This window comes from Myotis myotis, unplaced genomic scaffold (assembly GCF_014108235.1).
Source record: "Myotis myotis isolate mMyoMyo1 unplaced genomic scaffold, mMyoMyo1.p scaffold_m19_p_9, whole genome shotgun sequence".
Classification (NCBI taxonomy): Eukaryota; Metazoa; Chordata; class Mammalia; order Chiroptera; family Vespertilionidae; genus Myotis; species Myotis myotis.
The window spans coordinates 34,864,874-34,889,530 of NW_023416401.1; the positions used below are offsets into that span (position 1 = coordinate 34,864,874).

The window sequence follows — 24,657 nt, forward strand, 5'->3', positions numbered from 1 at the left end:
CCTTGCCATTCTTTAGCTCTGTTAGCTGCCTTTGTGTTTCTTAATGACAGTTCTCACAGGCTGACATGAGATTATAAGTTTATTTGTTTCTGTTCTCATCCTTCTCCCTTACTAGAGTACTTCTTATGGTGACGGACACCTCATGTTGCTGGTGACCTACCTCTTCCTGCCATGGGTTGCGTGGCTCAGCCTGTGCTCTCCACACAGCGTAGGCTCTCAGTGACTATTTCTCCAATTTGCTTGTTATTTTCCTAACCTCCTGCATTTTATAAATGTAATCTGTCTATATTATTTCCCCCTACCTACTCCTTCAGCCCTTGTTTTAAATACACTTTTAGAAATGATATTTAAAAAGCATAAAATATCTGACTGCACGGAAATGTTTTCAGGTAGGGATAGAATAATAAAATAAAGTTATGATAGATCCCAATACCTCTAATAAGGGAAATATAGCTGGAGGCAAAAAAGAAAACCAAACCATACCAGAAACAGTTTTTGAATTAAGTATAGACTTGGATGAGCCACTTGGTAACTGACTTTTCTCATAGGTATGTATAAAGTGTTTTTTTCTGAAATGACAAAGAACAAACATAAAATGAGAAGAGCTGATGGGGGTGTGAAGTGACATAGTGGGCTGCTGAGCCCTCCAGGGAGAGCCTCCCTGAAGGTGACCAGTTGTCAGAGGAGGCTTGCCTCACCGTTTGTGCCATGAATACCAACCACCACAAACTTGAGAGGAGCAGACTGCTCTCTCAGCTGAGGTATAAAAATAAGTAGATGTAGGAGAGAGAGTTTGATTCATATTCTCGAAAAGTGTGAACCAACCTAGAAAAAGTGCTTTATTTTTGAGAGACACCGAAGATGTGGATGTCAAACATAAAAGTGACACAGTCCTCTGAGCTCATCAGGTCCCTGGAGACTTGGAGTTTGCCCAGCTTGTTGGGACAAAGGTGGTCCAGGGCCATAGTTAGAATGCATTTCTGGTTTGCCTGAACCCTACTGTGTGTTAATACTTTTATAATCATGTGAGGCTTCCCTCTCTGTCACCCCTTCTTTAGACAGGAAAGTGGGTGACCCAGCTGGTGTGAGGTTCCAGCCTTGGAGAAGCCTGTGGTAGTGCCAAGTCTGGGCTTCCAGAAAGGGTAGCACCTCTATCTTCTCTGTTCAGAATGGAGGACTCTCTCACCCTGTAGAGTGAGGGACTCTTTCTCTCCCTGTAGAGTAGGAGACTCTCTCTCTCACCCTGTAGAGTGGGGGATTCTCTCTCACCCTGTAGAATGGAGGACTTTTTCTCACCCTGTAGAATTCATCTCAAATGGTTTCTTCTGAGGAAGGCCTTCCTGGGCCACATTATCTAAAAACAGCCACCACTATTATATTCCATTTCACAACTTCCTTTTATCACAATATGTAAGTATTACTTTAATCATCTATTTCCCAGCTTTTTATCAGCAGTGCTTATGAGACTGTAGGCTTCATGAGTGGAGGGTTGATGAGTATTGCATGTCATCATTTCTCTAGTGTTTGGCTTCCAGTAAATATTATCCATTTCTCTCTCTAAGGATTGGTTAATCACTTATGCCAAAACATGCATCTCTAGTGGCCGAATTGGGCTCTCACCTACAACCTTTATGAAGTGAATTATTTAGTTGTAGCTATGGAATTAGTCTAGTCAGGACTAGTGGTAAGGACATGGGCCAAACACTTCTCTTTACTAACAAAGGAACATTTCATTAATAAAAAGTTGGCTGGCAGAAAAAGGAAACTTTCTAGTGGCTTGCATGTCTAAATAACCCGGTCATTGTTCTCTCTCTAGTTTATTTGTGATTTGTATTTAGAACTAATTATGATGCTTTATTACAAAGTAGATTAAATGAAGGATTATTATGAAATTAAAGTATATATTAGTAAAATAGTAATACAAAGTATAATATGCATAGCCTTTATAAATAAAGACCTTAAGAACAGGCTAATTTATTTAATTGTTAAACAAGCAAAATAGAACATAACTGATAAAAAGATATAGTGAATCTTTATCTCATTTGTTTCATTACACAGCAGATGCATAACAGAATGACTTGTAAATGCACCATATGGCCTAATACATTGTTTATCCTGTTAAGTGAGATGAAATTCATTAATCTACATTAAGAAATGAATAATGCATAAAACCCTCTTTGATGAGCATTTGGGGTCCTGTTGAATTAGAGAAGTTTTATTTCATCAGAGATGGAAATTCACTTAGATTATAAAGTAAGAGTTAATGCAATTATAGCCTAGATGTGGAATGAAACTATGATGGATAGATGTCATTCAGGGGAAAAAAATGGAGATTGTTAAGTAACAACACATTTTCAGTTTTACTCTGTTTTAAAGACGATTTTATAAGGAATCTTAGTACTTGTTCTTCCAAAATACAGCAAACAAGTAATCAGCAGTGTTTTAAGAGTCCCTAAGTAGTCATTGACTTAATAGACAATTACAGTGCATTGTGTTTTTTTTAAAAAAAATAGCTATTTTAGAAGTCCCTAATTACAGATTTGCATGCTAGAGATATCAAGGAAAAATAATACATTTCAAAATGTACTTACAGTCTAAATGATATTATGTTTTAAATGGTCCTTGTTGAAGTCTTATCCTGTGTGCTCTGCCTTCTGGAGGTGTAAAGACAGAACTCATTTACTTGGTTCTAAAACTTAATCTTTGAAATCCTAGTGGCAGCTCAGAACGATTTTACAGGTTATGTTCCCATCATAGCTAGATGAGTTTGCTCGCTGCTGTTCGGTGGAGATGGAATGTAACAAGGTGGGTAGGTATTAGTCCTCCCATTACCGACACTGGTAGGTTGTATCTTAACAAGGTACAGCTTTGTGCAAAGTTACAGACATGTAGAACAAATACACACTAACTTCTCAAAGTCATGGACTGACTCAGTAGTTTGACAGTAAGCTGAAAGAGATTATTATCCTGTCCCAGTCAATGAGTCACATCTGGCCAGATTGTGGACAGCAGCATTCATGCTTTGCCATTTATTTCAAACCAAAAAGTAAAAATTAGAATTTCTTTCTGAGCAAAGCAATGAGTTTCACTTCAACACATAAGATAACGATGGCAGAATAATCTGCACAAGTCTTTGGGCTAACAGCTCTCTGCACCTGTGCATCCAGCACTGGTGAGTATAGATCTTTCTCATGATCTGCTCACAGATCGACATATTTAAGAGCTCCTCACCCTAGCAGCTGCAGATGCAAAGCCAGAGCTACATGGACCAGCCAAAAGCTTCCCCCTGATATAGTTGAACGTCTTCTGCTCCATCTCACCCTCCCCGGAGCATTCTTTAGACTACTTCTAATTTTACTTGTATCATTCCTTCAGAAATGTTATCTATATGTAATGTTATTTCTATGACCATCAAATAGTTAAAATCCATTAATGGTGAGAGGTACGGTGCTGATAGCATATCATACTGGCATTACATCCCAGTAATGCATACGTTCTGCATTACTGACCTTCCCTTTCAAGACATCCTTCCCCTTTAATAATCATAAACTCTTCATAATGCTCCTTTCCTTGACTGTTTTCCTGGCTATTAAATCGTTTATGACCTAAGGAATTGTAAAACAGAGTAAAAGAAATAGTTTTCACCCAGCTGGTGTGGCTCAATGGTTGAGCATTAACCTATGAACCAGAAGGTCAGGGTTAGATTCCCCATCAGGGCACATGCCCGGGTTGCAGGCTCAATCCCGACTAGGGGGCGTGCAGGAGGCAGCTGATCAGTGATTCTCTATCATTGATATTTCTCACTCTCTTTCCCTCTTCCTTCCTCTCTGAAATCAAAAGTACGTTTAAAAATAAATAAATACAGTTTTTACAAGTTTTCATTCTTTTTTTTAGTTAAATTTATTTGGATGACATTGGTTAATAAAATTATATAGGTTTCAAGTGTACAGTTCTATAATACATCATCTGTATGTTGCATTGTGTATTTAGCACTCAAAGTCAGTTCTTCTTCTGTAACCATATATTTTCCTTCTTTTATTTATCTTTATTGTTGAAAGTATTACAGATGTTTCCCTCATTGACTCCCTCTACTGTGCCCCCACCCCCCAGGCCTTCACTGCACTATTTTCTGTGTCCATGGGTTATGCATATATGCATACAAGGTCTTTGGTTAATCTTTTCCTGCCCCCTCTCCTCCCTTCCCTCTAAGATTTACCAGTCTTTCCCATGCTTCTATGTCTCTGTGTCTATTTTGTTCATCAGTTTATTTTGTTCAGTAGATTCCGCATATGAGTGAGATCTTGTCATACTTGTCTTTCTCTGACTAGCTTATTATTTTGCCTTCTTTATCTTTATTTCCTTCCCCAATCACCTTTTTCCATTGGTGGCCACCAAACTAATGGCTGTCTCTATGAGGTTTTTCTTGTTTGCTTGTCTTGTTTGTTCATTAATGCTTTCAGTTTTATATACCACACTAGAGGCCGGGTGCACAAAATTCATGCACTGGGGGGTGGGTGGGGTTCCCTCTCACAGTCTGGGAGCCCTCAGTGGATGTCCTACTGATGGCCACAGTCTGGCAGCAGAGGCTCGGAGCAGGCGTCCTGTGTGTGTGTGTGTGTGTGTGTGTGTGTGTGTGTGTGTGTGTCTGCTGGGGGCCTGCCCCCAGCCACACCATGGAGGCTTGGAGCAGGCACCCCTCTGTGTTGATCGCCCAGGCTTCTGGCCTCCACTGCGTGTTTTTCTCTCCCTTGAACTGTGGCCAGGGTGGGGTGCTGCCTGCAGGCTGCACTTTCCTGCTCATGGATCACCGGATCACTCCAGAGACCGGGGTTAGGCCCTGCTTGGTGCTGCCTGTGGGGAACTTGACTGCTCTGGGATTGCCATGGCTATCCGAGGAGCAGGCCCACCCGGGGGCCGCCCAGCCTCCGCACTTGCCTGCTCTGGGATCGCCATGGTGACCCCAGGAGCAGGCCCACCTGGGGGCCACCCGCCCTCCACACTTGCCTGCTGCTGGCAGTGGGGCTTAGGTGGCACATGGGGGTCCTGTCTGGGGGCGGGGCTTAGGTGCACTGGGCTTAGGCAGCACACGGGGGTCCCAGCTGGGGCGGGGCTTAGGTGACGCAATCATGCCACCTAAGCTCAGCCCCCCAGGGCCGCGCACGGGGCTTGGATGGCGTCTGGCGCTGGCCAGCCCTGCCTGCAGTATGCAAATTAGCCACCATCTTTGATGGTGGCTAATGTGCATATGGCGCTGATTAGCCAATGGGAAGCGTAGCGAAGGTACAGTTAATTACCCTTTTTGTTTTTTATTAGATAGGATATGAATGAAATTATATGGTTCTTGACTTTTTTCCATCTGACATTTCTCATAGCGTGATATTCAATAGATCCATCCATCTCTCCTGGTTTTGAATTACTCTACAAAGCAATAATAATCAAAATAGTATCATATTTGCAAAAAAGCAAGTTTTCATTCATTAATGTGCAGCTTGTGGAATATCTCCAACCAAATGTTATACAATGCCAGGCAGCCATGGAAAATTCGGCAACAGTGGACTCACGTCTTATTCTAGGGTTAGTTTCTAAATTCGGCAAGTAAGGCAAAAAATGTTTTCAGTCACAGTTATTGCAAACTGTGTCTCATTAAGCCCAGCACAGGGGTTACCCATTGTCATTGAACTGAATAGTCAGCACCTGTTCAGCATTAGGTGATGTGTTGGTGAGCAGAAGGTCATGCTGTGTGAAAACCACATCTCATTTTAAATACTAGGACCATTGCCAGCTCAGGGATCTGCTCCCCATTGGGAGGACATTGAGGACTAGGGGAGTAGTGATGGTCTCTGACTCCCATGTGTGGTCCTTACCACATTCATTGCTGATAGCATGGTGGGATCAGCCAGACTATTCTGTTCATTGTGTGTAGTTGGCTACCTTGACATTCATGTCTACCCTTGCTATCCTTTAGAGCAGGGGTCCTCAAACTACAGCCCACAGGCCACATGAAAATACAAATATTGTATTTGTTCCCATTTTGTTTTTTTACTTCAAAATAAGATATGTGCAGTGTGCATAGGAATTTGTTCAGAGTTTTTTATTAAACTGTAGTCCGGCCCTCCAATGGTCGGAGGGACAGTGAACTGGCCCCCTGTTTAAAAAGTTTGAGGACCCCTGATTTAGAGCTAGGAATTGTTGATTAATAAATTTGTGTAGCCCTGACTGGTTTGGCTCAGTGGATAGAGTGTCGGCCTGCAGACTGAAAGGTCCCAGGTTCGATTCCGGTCAAGGGCATGTACCTTGGTTGTGGGCACATCCCCAGTAGGTGTGCAGGAGGCAGCTGATCAATGTTTCTCTCTCATCGATGTTTCTAACTCTCTATCCCTCTCTCTTCCTCTCTGTAAAAAATCAATAAAATGTATTTTAAAAAATTTGTGTATATGAACATATAAAAGTTTCTATTATAGCAATTGCTTATTGGGCAGCATAGCAGAGTGAAAGAGTACAGATCTGTAACTTAGGAACCTTAAGTTCTTGTCCTATCAACTGAAATGTGGGTTTCTATATAGCACAGATTATTTAACCTTCTAAAACTTTATTTCCTTGTTTGCCAAATTAAGTGGATAGGCTAGGTCAGTGGTTCCCAACCTGCATGGGGAATACTTAAGAAATAAGATTTTCAAGCTTACCTCCAGAATTCTGATTTTGTGGGACCTGAAAATGTATATGTTTAAATATATCTGAGTCCTTCCTGCTTTGTATGCCAGTCATGGGACCTCTCTCCTTTCTCTAGTTGACTCTCAGGCTCTCCTGATCCTGCTGTGTCCATGGCCTCTAACCTGGCAGAGCCTGGTCTGCTATTGCCCTGCTGCTCCAGATGGGACTGAAATGGCAGTCCCTGGGGCCCATGCTACCTTTGCTGCCACAGAGCCATAGGCGAGCTAGAATCTGGATGGTCGCACCTTGTGATGGGAGGCTTCTCTGAGTGGTTGCCTTTATGTCTGTGATGAACATTATTTGCTGTTTTTATCAGGCAACATGTAGGTCGTCTAGTCTGTGGCATCTCTGTGCGTGGAGCTCCCTTGGGGGCAGCACTGACACTTGCAGTCAGTAAGGGCTTGTCTTTCTCACTAAATTCTATAATCCAGACTAATTCAAAGCCGCCAGTGAAGAAACTCCTGCACAGGTCCTGCTTCTTTCATTTCATCAAAGCATCGGTTACAGACATCAGGGAGAGGGAGAGAGAAAACGATTGAGAAGGAGAGAAAGGTGGTTTTGCAGCATTTTCATTTAGATTAGGTGGGAATAATCCATTTACATAAATCCAGTACCAAATTAGTCATTTTAAAAAAAATCTGATCCTCTATAATAAAGAGCTAATATGCTAATAAGACCAAACAGCAGAATGACCATCAGGACAATCGTCCAGACGACCTTCTGAACAAAGCTGGGGTTTTGAGGGCCGAGCCCCTTGCACAAATTCTTGCATCGGGCCTCTGTTTTTATATAAAAGACAAGCTAAAGGAGGAGCAGAACAAAGAAAGTAGTTTTAGGTTGTTTAAATGATCTTTGAGACAAAATTATATAAAAATTAAGATTTAGAAGATAGTCTGTCTGTTTTGATTTCATCCTTAAAAATAATGAAAAAAATGTAGTAGGAAAGTCTAGTGCAGCCGTGGGCAAACTACGGCCCACGGGCCGGATCCGGCCCGTTTGAAATGAATAAAACTAAAAAAAAAAAAAAAAAGACCGTACCCTTTTATGTAATGATGTTTACTTTGAATTTATATTAGTTCACACAAACACTCCATCCATGCTTTTGTTCCGGCCCTCCGGTCCCGGTCCAATTTAAGAACCCATTGTGGCCCTCGAGTCAAAAAGTTTGCCCTCCTCTGGTCTAGTGAAATAGTGTTGATATTAATTACTTTTTGATGCCATATTACCCTCAGTTCCTCACAATACATTTATCGGTTAGATGTAGGCTTAGTTCTATTTAGTGACATGTAAACCAAATTTTTTAGTGAGCCAATAATCCCTAAAGCTTTTTCCAGTCTTAAAATCCGGTGCTTCTGTCTTATCTACATGGACCTCTCTCAGTTTTTTCCTGCATAAATCAAGAGTGTCATTTTCCTGATTTTTTTCAAAGTTAAAAACTAGGCAATAAAACAGGTTGGCAATTTATGAAGGCTTATGCTATTTAGTATTATAAAAAGAGCCTAGTTTTGTCTACTTAAATAATTATGGTATAACTGTTGATATAAATTCCCTGCTTAAATGTCATTACAGCCACATATTGGTGAACACCATTCACATAGTCCTCACTGTCTTGTCTCTAGACCTTTACAGCAGCCAGAGAAATGATATTTCATCCAGATATCTCAGGTGGAATCATCCCGTTTTCCAGCAAACCTATGGTCTCCCTGAAACTGTAACCATATTACACATGAGATCCTCTTGTTCTGGAATCCTTGTGCAATTATCCAATTACCCACCATACTATTCTTTCCCTATTTAAAGCTCAGCATGTGATAAATGCATTTTATCATATTTGCTAAGAAAATCTTTGCCAGCTGCTCTGCAGTCTTTTTTTAAATACTGAGCAAAACCCAACATACCATGTTTCACTTTTTGTCCTCACTGCTCAGAAGCTCTGTCAGATCTGTGGAAGGGACCTCTAGAAAACTGTCCATTGCTTTTGACCTCTTTTCTTACCACATTTTCCTGTGGGGTGGGATTAGTATCGTTTTCACGTTCACTGGTCCTTCAGGACTCTAGCACACTTCTGAATGTTTTCCTGTGATAGGTGGATGGTTAATTTACCTTCCTCTACTAATATTGACATTGTTATCTTTAATGTTTTTTTCTGAATTGCCAAGTATAATATCCATAGTTTTAGTAACCTTTTAAAAATTATTTTGCATTTTCATTTCAGAAAATTATTGTTCTATTTTATTTATATATCATGAAACCCGACAGTCTGAAACCCAGTACAAGTAAACATGATGTTTAGTTACACTATTTCTTCTCCTTTTTTGAGAAACTCATTGTTATATCACAACGGGTATTTATTGTCCCCAATTTTATTAGGAGACGGAGAATAAGTATGATTAACCTATAATATTAGTTTGAAAGATATGCTTATTATTTGCATTCTCCAACAGTCAAGGGTAATTATTTCATTAAATCTTCTTAGCAAACTATAATATAAATTTCCTGGGTATGGGGTGAAAAAGAAAACAGGCTACAAATACAAAAGTTTCCAATTCAAAAAAAAAAAAAAAGATTGTGAAAGCTTAATTATTTCAAATGAGAACATGAGCATATTTGAACAGTTTATTTTTTTCTCTAGATTTAATACTGTTGCATCCCTTGCTCCATTCTTAGTCTCAGCTGATATCTTGCTGCTATTTTGCTGAGAAAATAAATGCTCTCAGGGAAAAATTGGTCAACCCCTACCCTGATCTACCAGCACACCCTCCTCTGTACACATGCCCCTGCCACTGAAACTGCTTGAGTCTCTGCTGTCAGACTCAGTCCCCACTGGCCTCCAGCTTATCCCTATGTGGCCACTCAAGAACCTTCCCCTATAATTACACCCTGTCTCTGTGTTATCAAATTTTCCTTCAACTGAAACATCACCGTTATCACTCAAACAGAAACAATAATAACAATATATGCTTGACCACAAACCCACTTTTATACCATCCTTCATATAAAAAACTCATCAGAATAGTTTACACTATGATTTCCCTCTTTCTTCTGCCATTCTCCCTTGAACTTCAGTCAGGCCTGTTCCTGTCTGTTCAGTGAAAATGTTCCAGGCACCCAGCCCTGCTCACAGACACTGACTCCCTACCTTCATGTGCTTCCTCTGTGAGCAATGCGTTTTTCCTGGCTTTACTCTTCCTCCCCCAGCTGCTCCTTTTTGGCCCCTTTCTCATGCTTTCTTGTCTCTACATACTGTGTTCCCCAGGGCTCAGTCCCCAGGCTTCTGCTCTCCCCCAGGACACTAACTCACTATGGGACCTCGTCTAGTCCATGGCTTTCAATGCCAGGTATGGATGTCATCACTACATTGGCACCTCTAGTTCCGCCTCAGTGCAGAGCCTGCCCAAGACCTTTACTGGTTTCCAGTAGAAGCAAATGCTTCTCAAGGAACATGACCCCTGTAATTTTCTCACTGATTCAGTCCCTCTCTATACTTTCCAGTGTCCTCACTCTAACCCAGAATATAACGCAGACCCTTTTGCTCTGGCTTGTCTGATCTCTTGCACCCTATCCATTGTCCATGTCGCTCCAGCCATTTGATTGTTGATTCTGTCTTTGGCAACAGAAGGTAAGCTCCAAAGGGTCAGGCCTTTCTGTAGGGTATACTGCCTTATTCCTAGCACCTGGAATACTGTCTGGTATGTAGCAGGCACTTAATATCTCCTTAAATGAATGAATAACCCTCAGTGGCTAATTTATTTAGATAATAATAGTAAGTAAAGTATTTTAACTTGTCTGTTATCAGTGAAATTTAAATCTGTTCCACTTTTCTGTTACATCCTCTGCAGCAGTTCTCAACCTGTGGGTCGCGACCCCTTTGTCAGTCAAACAACTCTTTCACAGGGATCACCTAAGACCATCCTGCATATCAGATATTTACATTACGATTCATAACAGTAGCAACATTACAGTTATGAAGTAGCAACGAAAATAATTTTATGGTTGGGTCACAACATGAGGAACTGTATTTAAAGGGCCAGAAGGTTGAGAACCACTGCTCTAGTGGATATTATCACCCATGCTAATGCCATCCTATATAATAAAATGCCAGCCACCATAAGCATAATGACTAGAATGACCAAAGACCAGAACCACCATGGCCCCTCAGAGGGCTGGCCCTGCCCCCAAGCAAGTGGTTAGGGGTGATCAGGCAGGCAGAATGGTTAGGGGTGATCAGGTAGGCAGGCCAGCAGTTAGGGACGGGCAATCAGGTAGGCAGATGGCCCCTCACCAGGCTGGCCCTGCCCCCAGCAAAGAAAGAGGGAGGCCCAGGCCACCTACCGTGACTCTGTGGCAGGTGTGCTGCCAGCTAGCAATCGCCCCGCAGAGAAAGGCCCAGGCCAGCCAAGCCATTGCACCCCATGCTTCTCACCTACAGAGGGAGGCCACTGGTGGCAGGGGGGCGGGGGGGGGGGCAGTGCTGCACAGATGGCAAGCAGTGGTAGAGGCGGGGGTGGGGCCAGCTGCCTGCCGCCAGGGGAAGGAAAGCCCGATAGGCCCTGATCTCAGGCCAGGCCTAGGGGCCCTACCCGAGGGGTCCTGGATTGTGAGAGGGTGCAGGCCAGGCTGAGGGATCCCCCCGAGTGCACACATTTTCATGCACTGGGCCTCTAGTTTGTCTCTAAAACACCTCCTAAATGAATCAGGTTGAACTGCATGCTTTTTCAGCAGAGAGTGGACAGAGTGTCATCTTTAGGAAAGAAGAGCCTTTATAGACTTCTTCACCTTGCCTTTTCCTGAGATCTTATTGCTCAGGACAGTGTCATATGACCAAGTCTGGATGAGAGAGGCTGGGAAGGCTAACACTTTTAGTAAGGCATATCGCTGCCCTAAACCAAGTCATGGTTCAGTCAGCAAGAAAGGAGGGAGTGGATGTTGGTGGACAACTACAGTGTCTGTCCTGGTGCTCCTGGCAACCGTGCAGTTCTATGGGAAGGAGGATCCACAAGGACCTTTTGCTACAGTGAGTGTCCTGTTAGTGTGAAGCATTATTCATTACTCAGATAATTTCCAGTTTACAAGCATATTTTCCATTTCTTTGTTGTCTTGGCACCTGGAATACTGTTTGGCATTTATTATGTTAGCATGACAGTTATCACTATCTGCAATTATATCAACTCCTGCTTGAGTAAACTTTTTATGAAATAACTGGAATAAATAAGAAGTTATTCAACTGCTTGATACAGCGAGTAGCGAATAATATTTAGATGTAGAGAACCAGATTGATTTTAGGCACGCTAAGCTCTAAAATGAGGATCAAGTGGTTATTATCTCACAGCGTTCTGGTCAAGATATACCAAAATAATGACTACAGATGTTAATTGTTGTCTTCATGATTCTTTATTCAATCTTAGAATATACTTAGTCCATATCTCTTTTGTGCTAGTCGCTGCTGTAGCAGGGGCTGGGATACAATGGTAAACAAGTTAGATAAGGTCGATGCCCTTACTTTAGTGAAGGGAGACATGTAATAAACAGATAAACTAGGAAAATAATTTCTATTAAGGTGGTAAAAGGAAGGCAAGAACGGGCAATATGTTTAGGGACAATCTCTCTGAAGGAGTGATTTCAAGTGGAGAACATTTTTTCTAGAGACCTAATTCTCTAAATATCCAAGTTACAAATAAGATATTCTTGGTGAAAATGCAGTTACTTTTCTGGGGACCTAGGATAGAAATTAGTTTTATTATAGGCTCCCTTTATTCTAGAGGAAATAATATGAAGGTTTGTAGAATGTACAGGTTTCTTTTCCTGCAGATGGCTCTCTGTCTTATTCATCCTTGAGTTAACACATTAAGCATCATACAGAATTTACCAAGGAAATTGTTTGAGTCTGTGCATTTTTATTGCATGTTTTTCTTAACTCTTTTGTTGTGTTCCCTTGCTGTAATTCTTAATATATTACTTATTCTCCCAATAGCTGAGGTCATACTCTCCTTACAGATCTAACAAGGAGAGAATTATGACAGCCATGAGTGTTAAATATTTAAAAGATCCCTTTAAATCTTAATTTAATCAAGTGCATTAAAATGGTCCTGAAAAAATGCTAAAAAGCATTGAGAATTTCCTGTAGTATTATCCACACAGAGTGACACCTGGGCTGGCTGCTAGATGGTATATGGGTTAATATTCCAGGCCTTTGTGACAGTGGCCTTGGTAGTATATTGTGAGGTACAGTTAGGAGAACAGTCTCTTATATCTTGTGTCCCTTTATTTTCTCATAGATCCTTTTATTTGCTGACTAACATAAGAATACGTCTTACTTAAGGGACTTGTTTACACTTTTTAAACTTCAGTTCCCTCGAGTTGTTTAAAAATTGTTGGGGTATTTTTTAAACATTTCCAAAAGCCACCTTTGAATTGGGAGGTCTTATTTCTTTCTATTTTTTCTCTCAAGGTATTTTGTGAAGTTGTGCAAGCGCAAGTGTGAGAAACATACTTTCTTATTTTTTGATAAATTTAATAAAAATTTATATGAAGTATAAATATTTATTTTGATATCACCACATATTGGGACCCAGCTTCAGTCAATATTTTTGTACAACATAATCAAACTGTAATGCAAATGTCTGGGTTGTTGTTTTTTAATCCTCACCCTAGGATATGTTTTTATTGATTGATTGAGAAAGAAAGAGAGAGAAACATCAATGTTAAAGAGAAACATCGATTGATTGCCTCCCACGAGTTGCGACTAAGGAGCAAATCCTCAACCTAGGTGTGTGCCCTGACCAGGAATTGAACCTGCAACTTTTTGGTGTACAGGATGACACTCCAACCAACTGAGCTACCTGGCCAGGGCCAAATTTCTGTTTTGTTTTGCTTTTGTGTAATAATCTTTTCTTACCCAAGAGCATCTTGAGGGAAGGACTGTGGGATATTCATCTGTTTATTTAATAAGCATTTATGGAGCACCAACTATGTGTCCACCAACTCTGTGTCAGTCTAGGAGTACTGGTCACGTAAGAATGAAATATACATAGGCATGCAGCTCATAGTCTAATAAAGAGATAAACATTAAACAAATAAACATTCAATTTGTATTTTGGTAAATGTTATATGAAATGGGAACCTAACATACTCTAGGGAAGGCAGCCTGAGGAAGTGAAATATAGCTGTGATCTGAAATATAAATGGGAGTTATCTAGGCTTAGAAATAGGAAGGTCATCCCAACATGCACATGCTCTCCATTGTGGAAGAACCTGGTAGGTTAAGGAGCAGGAAGAGACCAGTTTGGATGCTGAAAATCAAGTGAGATATAGCGGAAGAGGTATATAGGAATCAGATCAGGTAGACCAGGATGTGGATTTTGGATGTAATCCAAACATCAATAAGAATCTATTGCTTAGATTAGACTTATGTTTTGAAAATGGCACTCTGGTTGTAAGTAGAATAGGTTGGACTGAGTCAAGAATGGCTACAGAAATGCTCCAAGGAGATGATGATGACTTGGATTAGGCCAGTCACAGTAGTGATGAAGAAAAATTGGCTGGCTAAATAAATATGTAAGAGATTGAGAATCGATTGGAAGTTGAGGCAGAGTGAAATGAAAGAGAAGAGATGTCAAGAATTATTTCAGGTTTCTGGAATGGTGTGTGACGTGATTTATTGGAATGAGCAGCTCTAGCAGAAAAGAAGGTTGGGGGACAAGATGATGACTTCAGTTTGAACATGTTGACTTTGAAATGCCTTTGAGAGATCCCAGTGGAGGTGCATTGGAGTTGAATGTATGGAGTTAGAAGTATTGGTCTGGAACATAAAGAATGTCGGGGCTATCGTCTATGAGCATGTGTAGCACAGTTGATAAATGGAGTGTTGAAATGGATAGCCCAAGAACAAAATGTGGTGCTCTGTGACATTTTAAGGTTAACTAGAGGAAGGAAAGCTGGCAAAGGGAAATTGTCAGAGTATGATGTCACCAAAGCCAGTGGACAGTAACAATTCAAGAAGGAGACAGTGATTAATAGTACCAAGACATCTAGTGTAATGCATACTCTGCAGTGTATGTTGGGCTTAATACATAAAGGTCATTACTCACCTCAGAAGATAGAATGATGTGATTTGAGAAGCAAGATGTGAAGAAATAAAGATAACTTCTCTGAGAAATTTGTCTATGAAGGGGGAAAGAGTGAACAACAGTAACAGGAAATATGGGTGCCAAGTAGAGTTTTAAGCTTTTGTTTTCTGTTTTTGTCTTCATTTCTTTTTGTGGTTGGAGAAACTGGAGTAGGTTTAAATGTTCGTAGAAAGGATTCAAAAGTCCAGGAGTGATTAGAATATCCAATCACCTAAAAATCTGGAGAATGAGGTAGCTATGACTCAACATAAATGGTGATTGGAGAGGGAATTGTTCCTACATTGTGATGGGAAGGAAGGAGGAAGATGGTGCACAGGAGGGCGATCTCCTGGTGTCTCAGTGAAGTAGCAGGCAAACTCAGCTACTGACAGCTGAAGGGTGGAGGTTGGTGGAAGGTTTAGAGAGTTTAGAGGAGTCCATGTGGTATTGAAGAGAGGAAGTAGTTTTGGTAACAGTCTGCACTGTTGTGTAATTTTTTGCCAGGAGAACTTAGTTGCACAAAACACAGAGCAGCAGGATAGTACATTTGATCCATGGTTGGCTTCTCCCACCCCCCAGGCACTTGTGATAAGGTCAGAGAGGGAAGGGAATTTAAGTTATTTGCAATAGAGGGTCAAATACTGGTTGATAGAATCTAAGATGAGGGAAGGGAGTTACGGTCAGTGGGGATTGATGACTGATGGTGGGAAAAAGAAGAGAAATTAGTGGCCTGGGAATTCTAGTGATGTTGAAAACATCATCAGGAATTGGGTGGGATACCTGAGCAAGCAATCTGGACGGATAAGATTTTGTAGTTAGATGGACTGTTTGCTTAGTGATTTTAGATGCAGTGTCATTTTAGTGCTGACAAGATCCAGAGGGTTTTCCTTGTGTTTGGCCCAGATGGATTCAGGGAAGAAGCCACTGGAGATGAGTTGGTTAATGATCTGTGAGAACAGCAGATTAGACGCTATGACTGTGCATATTGAGATGCCTCGGTATTGCTGGAGCTGGGACAGAATGGAACACAGTGAGTGAGGGCTGCAGTCTTCTCTGAGTGGCATGGCTGGCAGGCAGACAGGTGTGAGCAATGAGAGGGCCAGTGGTGAGGGAGCCCCATGGAGTCAGCCTTAGAAGAACTGGAGTATTGAAGAACATGAAAGAAATGTGGTTCAGAAGAGATGCTGGGAGGAGAGGGGGGCCCTGGCTTCCCTGCCGATTCTGAGACACATGGGCCTGAGAAAGTGAACATTTTCTCTGGAAGAAAGCTCAGAATGTACTCTCTTTAGGCAGCAGCAAGACAGAGTTAGAGTGGGAATAGAGAAAACCGTGAAATGAGGACAGGAAATGGGGAGCTTGCACAGGAAGTGGAAGTATGAGAGCTGAGGAGAGAGAAGGAGAATGTGGAACTGTCAGGGAAGTGAAACCCAGATGTCTGACAGTAGGGGGTAGAGCATTCTAGGAGCTGATATCTGTGTTGGAGAGAGGGAAAATGAGAGAGAGCAGACTGAGGAAAGTCTCAGAACAGAGCAAGGGGGTTAAATCCTGGTAATCTTTAGAGATTGTTTCTTGTGCTTGACAGACTTCATTTCTGAAGTGGTTATATATAGTATAGTGTGGTGTGTGTGGTGTGTATGGTGTGGTGTTTTGGATGTGGTATGTTATGTGTGTGTGGTGTGTGGTTGTGGTGTGTGTGGTGTGTGGTGTGGGCGGTGTGCATAGTGTGTGTGTGGTATGGGTCAGGCAGTTCTTCAGATAGCTGTGACAACTGATTGAGGAAGCACATGTAGGGCCCCCTTGGTTCGCTGTCTTTGGCATGAACAATTGCTCACCCTGTTTCTGTCTAGCATTTGGGGGTGCCTTGCTGTGGTCAGTGGGAGTAGTATAATGGGAAACCACAAACTAGACGTCACCCCCTCACATTCTCACCTCATGGCTGTATTGCTTTTGCCAGTACTATTCTCTGAAAGAGATAATGAATATTCTCACACTGTTTTTTTAAAAAAATAATTTCTTCAGTGTTTATTTATTTTGCTCTGCCTCTGATATTAGTTGCTTTTAGTGTTATCTATTACAGCAATGATATTTTCTGCTCAATCATTTTATAAAACATCACAAGTACCCAATACATGTTTTTAATTTATAAAGTCTCAATGAATATCATTTACATATTTTAGTCTTTCCAGTTCTTCTTTGCTAAGGGTGTTTCTTTTACTTCCTGAAGGAGCAAACGATGTGAAAATCCTGCCAAGCCAAGCTGTCTGTCCTACTCCAGGCTGCCGAGGAATAGGCCATATCCGGGGCCCACGGTATTCAGGACATCACAGGTAAAATATTTTCTTCTTTAAATTTTTTCAGAGATGAATTAAAACATTATGCAGGCTATCAGCTTTTGGTAGCATCATCAATGACTCGTGTGAAGCCAGACATCTCCCTATCATACTGCCTTCTCTGTGCCTAAAGCCCTTCTTTGACATTTCTTACTGTCTGCTCACCTCTGCCTTCCCAGAGCCTGCTGGACCCCCGAGGTCTTGCCCAGACCCACATCATTTCCCAGTGCCTCTGCTCTCTAACTGATTCCTTAAGCACACCCTCCATAGGATATACTTACCATCTGGGTCCCACCCCAGTCCTGAATTTTCTTCAAACAGCTGCTGTGTCTTGCTTTCTTTAGAGAAATTCCAGAACCTCTTGTCTTTTCCCCTCTTGTTCTCACCTTGCCCCTATTTATTTTTCTCTATTTTTTTTATGCATTTGGAGATGAGATAATTCTTTGCTAGAATAGAAAGTAATAAATGTGGAGTTATGTTGCAGAATATACCTGTGCTTTAAATGTGTGATAAGAGTATGGAAAATATGGTGCTTATAATGAAAAATACATAAAAATAAATGTATATAAGCTCTTACTGCCTGTTTTGTCCCCATCAATTGGTAAAATGATGGATAGATGAATTACCTAGATACAGAATATCTAAATTAAAACTGAACAGAGCTGACATCTAATTTGTCCAGCAAACAGATATCTTGCCTAAGAAAATATAGAGAAGTATAAAAAGAAAAGAATAAATCATATAATATGTGAAGCAAGAAAACATGTGTTTGAATAACAGATATACAACAAATAGAAGTCCTTGTTTGATGAGGTGGTTGCAGTTCCGAAAACCTGTGTTTGAAACAGTTCTAAACAAATCAAAACAAGTATTCGTGTAAGAAATAATGGTAAACACTCCCAAAGAGCCTATGTGAATGTTATATATGTAAATGTAATATTAGCATTTAAAAAGAAGAATATCATATAGTATCCATAACAAATAAACTGAATATCTACAGATACCTTCGTTACTTGTTTAGATGTGTAGGAGTCATGGATGAGAGTGAGATAGACCTGGTAGAGATGCTATAGTGTTTTATGAGGGAAGGAGGAGAGTGAGTAAAGGACATGTAGAGGATGGAAAAGAGAGAAGTGATCACATCATTGGGAGGGTGGTCTATATTAGGTGAGTACCCTGCTGGACTTGATTGGACCACTTTCCAGACCACTATGGGGTATGTGGCTACAAATAACATTCCTCAGGCTTTTATTTTGTGTGTGTGTCTTTGTTTTGTTTTTAAATCTAGAACTGCAAAGTCCAATATGATAGTCACTAGTCACATGTGTCTGTTTAAACAATAATTAAAACTAAATAAAATTAAAATTTAGTTCCTCACTTAGCACATTTCACGTGCTCAATGACCACGTATGGCTAGTGGCTGCCATACTGGACAGCAGATGAAGTTCCCTAAGAGAGTTTACCATGTTCTGCCTTCTCATGGTAGATTTTTGAGTGCATGTTTTTCCAGATGAAACATCTGGCCATCTTAGTGCCTCTTCACAACTTGAATCAATATCCTCAAAGTTAGCCAGACCATCATGTTGCAGTTGGCCTGTCCATTAGCACTCTCTGGAGTTTACTCCTGTATCTCTGGGGCTGGAATAACAAATACCACCCTGGACAGCTCCTAAAGATTGCCAAAGGAGCTTACTCAAGGCCTCTTCCACTTCATCACAGCTGACTTGCCTCCCACACTGTTCTCATGTGTAGCTCATTCTCCTTTCCCTGCTTGGATTCTGAAAACATTGTGAACAAAGTCACAATGGACATTTCCACTTTATTCCCACAGCTTCCCTGAACTTTTCTCATCTAGTATGAGGCCTGATTGTTCCTACTTGTAATATCTAATTATGAATAGTATTGATAATATATGACATTATTTTTTTGACCAAGTAGCTTTTCATGGTTGACCTCATAACTTCTGAAGAAACTAGAATGTAAAAAGAAAGAAGAGTTTAAATCAAGGCATTCTATGACACTTATAAAAGAATGAAATACTGTGCTGAACAAATGTGATAGTGAGAAGAATGGGACATTTTAAGGGAACTAGAAGGCACAAGGTATTCTATCTCCACTCTCACGATTCACAGGGCTGCTAGAGGTGCCACCTCTGTGATTGGGTCATGGCTCTTCTCCTGCCCTAGCATTTGTTGTGATAAAGCAGGGCTCCTGGAGGGTAAGTAAGAGGCCTGTGGAACTCCCGTAGGCTCTTGACTTCCTAGACCTAGCTCCTGTCATCCTTGGGAGTAGCCTTTCCTCAAGGATAGTGTTTCCTCCTCCCTCCTCCTGCTTCTCAGTGGGTTTTGAGAGAACACTCCCTGGTTGAATCACATTTTGTCCTTGGAACACAAACTCCTCCATCTGAACTCTGACCCATCTCAGCCCTGCTCTGGGGCAGGCTCAGACTCCTGCTTAGTTATCTCTCACCTCTAAAGCCCTTCTCAGCTGCAGTCGGACATACCTGATGGTCCACTAATCAACATCTCCCCAAAGCAGGTGATCCTCCTGGGGCCCTGTCCTTGCCCCCTAGTGTCCCATTCTGAATTGGTTTCTCTGCAGGTTTGATAAACAACCATCTTATGAGGACTTACCTGCCTCCTGGAATTCCCTTTACCTCCTTTCTGTTAGATGCTTTGTTTCTTGGATTCTGAGTCTTCTTTTCACTGCTTTATTTTTTCCTAGCTTTTTGGGATAGGATTTGTGGGAGGTAAGTATGTATAGCAAAATACATTTTTATCTTTCCTGATCCACAGTTTTTTTAGTTGTGGATAGAATTCTAGCTGGAAACAATTTCATCAGAATATTTAAGGCATTTCAGATTTCAATTCACAAAAAGGATTATTCTTCGTCTACCTACCACAACAATCTCACCGGTCACATATTTTCAGAACTTTCTTGTGTTCTGAAATGAGCCTTCATTCATTGATTCAATGTGGAAACTTATGTCCTTTATTTCTGGGAAGTGTTTCTATATTATTTATTAAATATGCTCTTTTTATGTTTTCTGTTGCTTTTTTTGCACTGACACTTGGATTTTCTCTCATCACTTTAAATTCCTTATCTTTCGTTCTCTTCTGTGGAAGATTTCCTCAACCTTGTCTTCCAGTCCCTTGATTGGTATTTTTAATGGTTCTATGATTTTTTTTTTCAGTTTGTGAGAGTGAATCCTTATTCTCTGATTTGATTTTCATTGCATCCTGTTCTTATTTGGTGAATTGTGGGTCTTTTCTTAACTCTGACAATTTCTGAGGCTCTTGTTTTCCTGCTCCCTGGATCGACTTTTCTTCAGGTACTTGTGTTTTTGTTTTTTGGTTAGGTGGCCAGCTTGCTTCTACCATATGAAAGGCATTTCTAAATCTTGGCAGTGTTTGCTTGTGTTCACTCTTGAGAGTAAGGTGCCAGAAAGCTGGTATGTTAGGGCCTGACAGTCAGTGAGCTTCATGGATTGTAGTCAGGCAAGGGTCTGGCCAACACCAAAGAGCCCCTAGTCACCATTGATGGGCCCCTTCTTCTGAGTAAGCTCCTTTCAGCAGAGATGATCTTCCAAATTTTTCCCCGGTATGTCTTTATGGCATCCTTCCTTTCAGACTCTTGACTTACAGCTTATCCATTTTCCAGTTTCAAAACTGTGTTAAATTATTTTATCTGCTATCATTTCTTCTTTCATGCCTTGTCTTTATGCACTTTCATTCATTTATTCACTTTTTAGTAGGACGACAGAGGATCTATTATCAAGGAGAAAGGATGAGTTCACATTTCCAATCTGCGATGTTTTCTCTAACTTATTTTTAAAACTTTGTTTACCCGAAAATAATAATTCAGCTAAGAACATATTACTTTATTTCTAATTCTCTGTAGTCCTTCTACCTGAGCATAATAGCACCTTGTTGGAGGAAAGCCCCAAAAGTCTAAATTTAGGGTCAATTCCAAAGAACTGACACATAGCCTTATTCAAATTAATAGGAGCTTTATTAGGAGCTTACAATTACGAACAAAGCAGCTTCACTCCCAGTGGTAGCGCCTGGAATAAATCCACCCCCTCCTAGCACAGGATCTCTTTTATAAGGGGTTAATAGTAAAAACATATGGTGGGTAGTAGCTTAGACCACCAGAAAGAACAATGCATTTCTAAGTTAACAGATAACATCAGGGAGTTATCCACACTGTATACATGCATTAATCTCCTTCCTGGGGCATGGCCTTTGTCTTTGGACTGCATTCTGGTTTTCTGGGTAGTCAGTGAAGCCTGAGGCCACAGAAGGTTAAACACAAGAGTCCAACATTTCCCAGATGCCTTTGCTACTAGAGCCATATTGCATCTCTAAGTGAGTTCCCCTATACACCTTCTTCTTGCTATACATAGAAAATAATTTTGCATAATGACTGTTTTGTTTAGTTTGGCTCTGTAAATTTTATGAATTTATAATGACTGAATACTATGTAGAAAGGATTTTTAAAGGCCGGGTTTTCATTTTACAATCACGGTACTTCGTAATTTATTGTCACTTTCAGTTAAAACTTTTAGCATGCCAAGAGAGTTCCTTAATGGCATGTGTTCACATTTATCTGATTCCTTTGTCACTTGGCCTGTCATTTTCTTTGACATTATGTTACCACATAGTGAAATTGAACTGGGTGGAAATTTAAAAATAAACTTGCAGATGTATTTTTACTTCAATAAGTAAAAAGAAAAAGAGTATATGACTTTAGATAACACATTTAATTCTCTAAATGACATGATTTATTACCGAGTTTAGTAAACGCTTTGATGAAGTAACAGAGAAGATCAGCCATGGATCTTTAAATCACTTCTACCCATTACTATAAAATTCTTGAAGGTTAATGTATATGTCTGATTTACTGAACTTGGAAATAATTATATGAGAATTCTCTGGGTTTTTTTTTTCCTAACTTTAAGGAAGATTACATATGGAATGTTTAGTTTTATAGCAACTGAAGTGTTCATTTCCAAAGATACTCTGTTCTTCGACACATTCTAAGGGTTTTCCTAAGTACAAAATTTCAAATTACAAGAATTGCCAAGACTCTATATGCTGTACCTTATTATGATGGAAGCATATATGGCTTTGGTTTACTTTGATGTGAGAACAGTGTATAGCAATTAACCGGAGGTGATATCATGTAATTTTAAATCACCTTAAAAAGCAAAATCAAAGTAAAATATAAATGAAGAAAACTTATCATAAAAAATAGAAATATTACCATGTAATTATTTTATAATTGGTACTATTATATTACAAGATTAGTCCATGATCAATAACATTTTGGGTAATGTTTGAAGTACTCAAAAATAAACAAAAACCACTTGTACTCCAACTACAAAATAATATGCTTTAGGTCTGTTTCATTTTTCAGGCTTTATATATATATATATATTTTTTTTTTGCCATGAGTATAATCCTATATAATAAAAGCCTAATATGCTAAGTGTCTGGTTGTCCGGTCATCCATTCAACCAGTCAAAGTGTAATATGCTAATGATATGCTAAGGTCGCTCAACCACTTGCTATGACATGCACTGACCACCAGGGGGCAGATGCTCTGACTGGTAGGCTAGCTTGCTGGTGGGGTCCAGCCAATCAGGACTGAGCGAGACAGGCCAGACATGCCCTGGAGCCCTCCAATGATTTCTCCCTGGCTGGCCAACTTCCCTTGTCCCTCCCCAGCCCCGATTGTGCACTGGCAAGGTCCCTTGTCCTGGCCTGTACCCTCTCACAATCCAGGACCCCTCAGGGAATGTTGGAGAGCTGGTTTGTTTCAGCCCGATCCCACAGGCCAGGTCAAGGGACCCCACTAGCGCACGAACTCGTGCACCGGGCCTCTAGTCAGATAATAAAATATCAATTAGCTCCTCGTGTTGTAATTGTTTTAGATACATTAATGAGATAATATTTGGTTGATAAGTTTCATGACCATTGTGTCTGTATGTTATAGATTCTATATTAGTTAGAAGTGACTTTTTGTATTTCAAATGTAAGGTCCATAATTGCAAAACTGTTGCTAGTAGAAGGAACTGGGTTGGAATAACCCCTTTCTTAAAAATACCTCAAGAATCAATATTAACAATTCTCCCATTATCTGCTAGACACTGAAAAAAAATTGTAATTCCATATTTAACTTGTTGTGATTTCCTGGCATTACTAAAATTGTTGAAGGATTTGTGCTAGCTAATCTGAAAACCAGGGAAACTCAGTAATGTGAATTAAAATGGATTATTTTTCCCAAAAGGTAACATTCCTAAGCCTGGGAAGTTTATCACTCTCTATAGTTTTTTTCTTATTTATAATCTAAGCTTAGGTATATCGTTATTATGGAGACTTTGTTTTTAAAATTTTTAAATAAACATGATTGTTAAAAAGTGATGTCTAAAACCAAGTAGATAATGTAGTCAGGGCCAGTTTTCCTTTTGTGAATAAGAATAATATTGATAATACAACTTATAGTCATGTGTCACAAAAACATTTCAGTCAGCAAAGGAGTATATATAGGATAGCAGTCACATAAGGTTGTAATGGAGCTGAAAAATCCCTATCACCAAGTGTCGTCAAAGCAGTTGTAATGTTATAGCACAATGCCTAAGTTCATGCTGGTGCAAACCAAGCTACTGCCTTGCCAGTCTGTAAAAGAATAACAGCTCCCATTATATACAGTACAGAACACTTCACAATAATACTAAATAAGTATGTTACCAGTTTATGTATTTATTATGCTGCGTCATACAGTCAGCAACTTCATTCATCTCATGTTTACTATGTGTTTTCATTGCATCATTCCTTCTTATGCTTGGTTATATCTCATGTTGTTTTGCAGAGTAACAGCCTTTACAGTCTTGAGGCCTAGGATCAATAGGCTCTACCTATATAAGGTTGAACCTATATCATGTATTAGGCTATCTCATCTAGGTTTGTGTAGTATACTCTATGGTGTTCACACAATGATGAAATCACCTAATGATGCATTTCTCAGAATATATCCCTGTTGTTAAGCGGTATGTGACAATTTTAAGAAACTACTTGCAGGTAGACAGTAGGGTATACTAAGTTTGATACAAAATTTTATGATGTTTTTCCTTTGGAAAGAGTCTGTTTTACAAGATTATAATAACAATCATAATATGTTATATTTTCATATTATTTAACCACTTACAGAATGTTTTCACATGCATTATCTTAATTATTACATAGAACAGCCCTACAATGTAAGTTTTAAATTTTTTTTATGAATCAAAAAAAGTAAGTCTTGGGCAGATTGTATCTTCTTATCATGGCACAGCTAATAAGTGACTGCTTTTGAAGTAAATGTCTTGTAGTTACTCCTCTGGTACTCTTTTTTCTACTGGCAAGCACATATGTTAAAAGGGAAATTGATACTAAATGACATACAAACCTGTTACTGCTGGACAAGCAGGTGATTAGGAGACTGTAAAGAACTCCAAAATAGAGAGATGG

At 40.1% G+C, this 24,657-nt stretch overlaps 1 protein-coding gene across 1 annotated transcript in view; it reads left to right on the forward strand.

Annotated features, from left to right (window-relative positions):
* L3MBTL4 (L3MBTL histone methyl-lysine binding protein 4) overlaps nt 1-24,657 on the forward strand; it is a 222,369-nt gene that overhangs the window by 155,044 nt on the left and 42,668 nt on the right. The window contains exon 14 of the mRNA XM_036322701.1: nt 17,041-17,143. Coding sequence (XP_036178594.1) covers nt 17,041-17,143 — 103 coding nt within the window. The remainder of the gene's footprint in view (nt 1-17,040; nt 17,144-24,657) is intronic.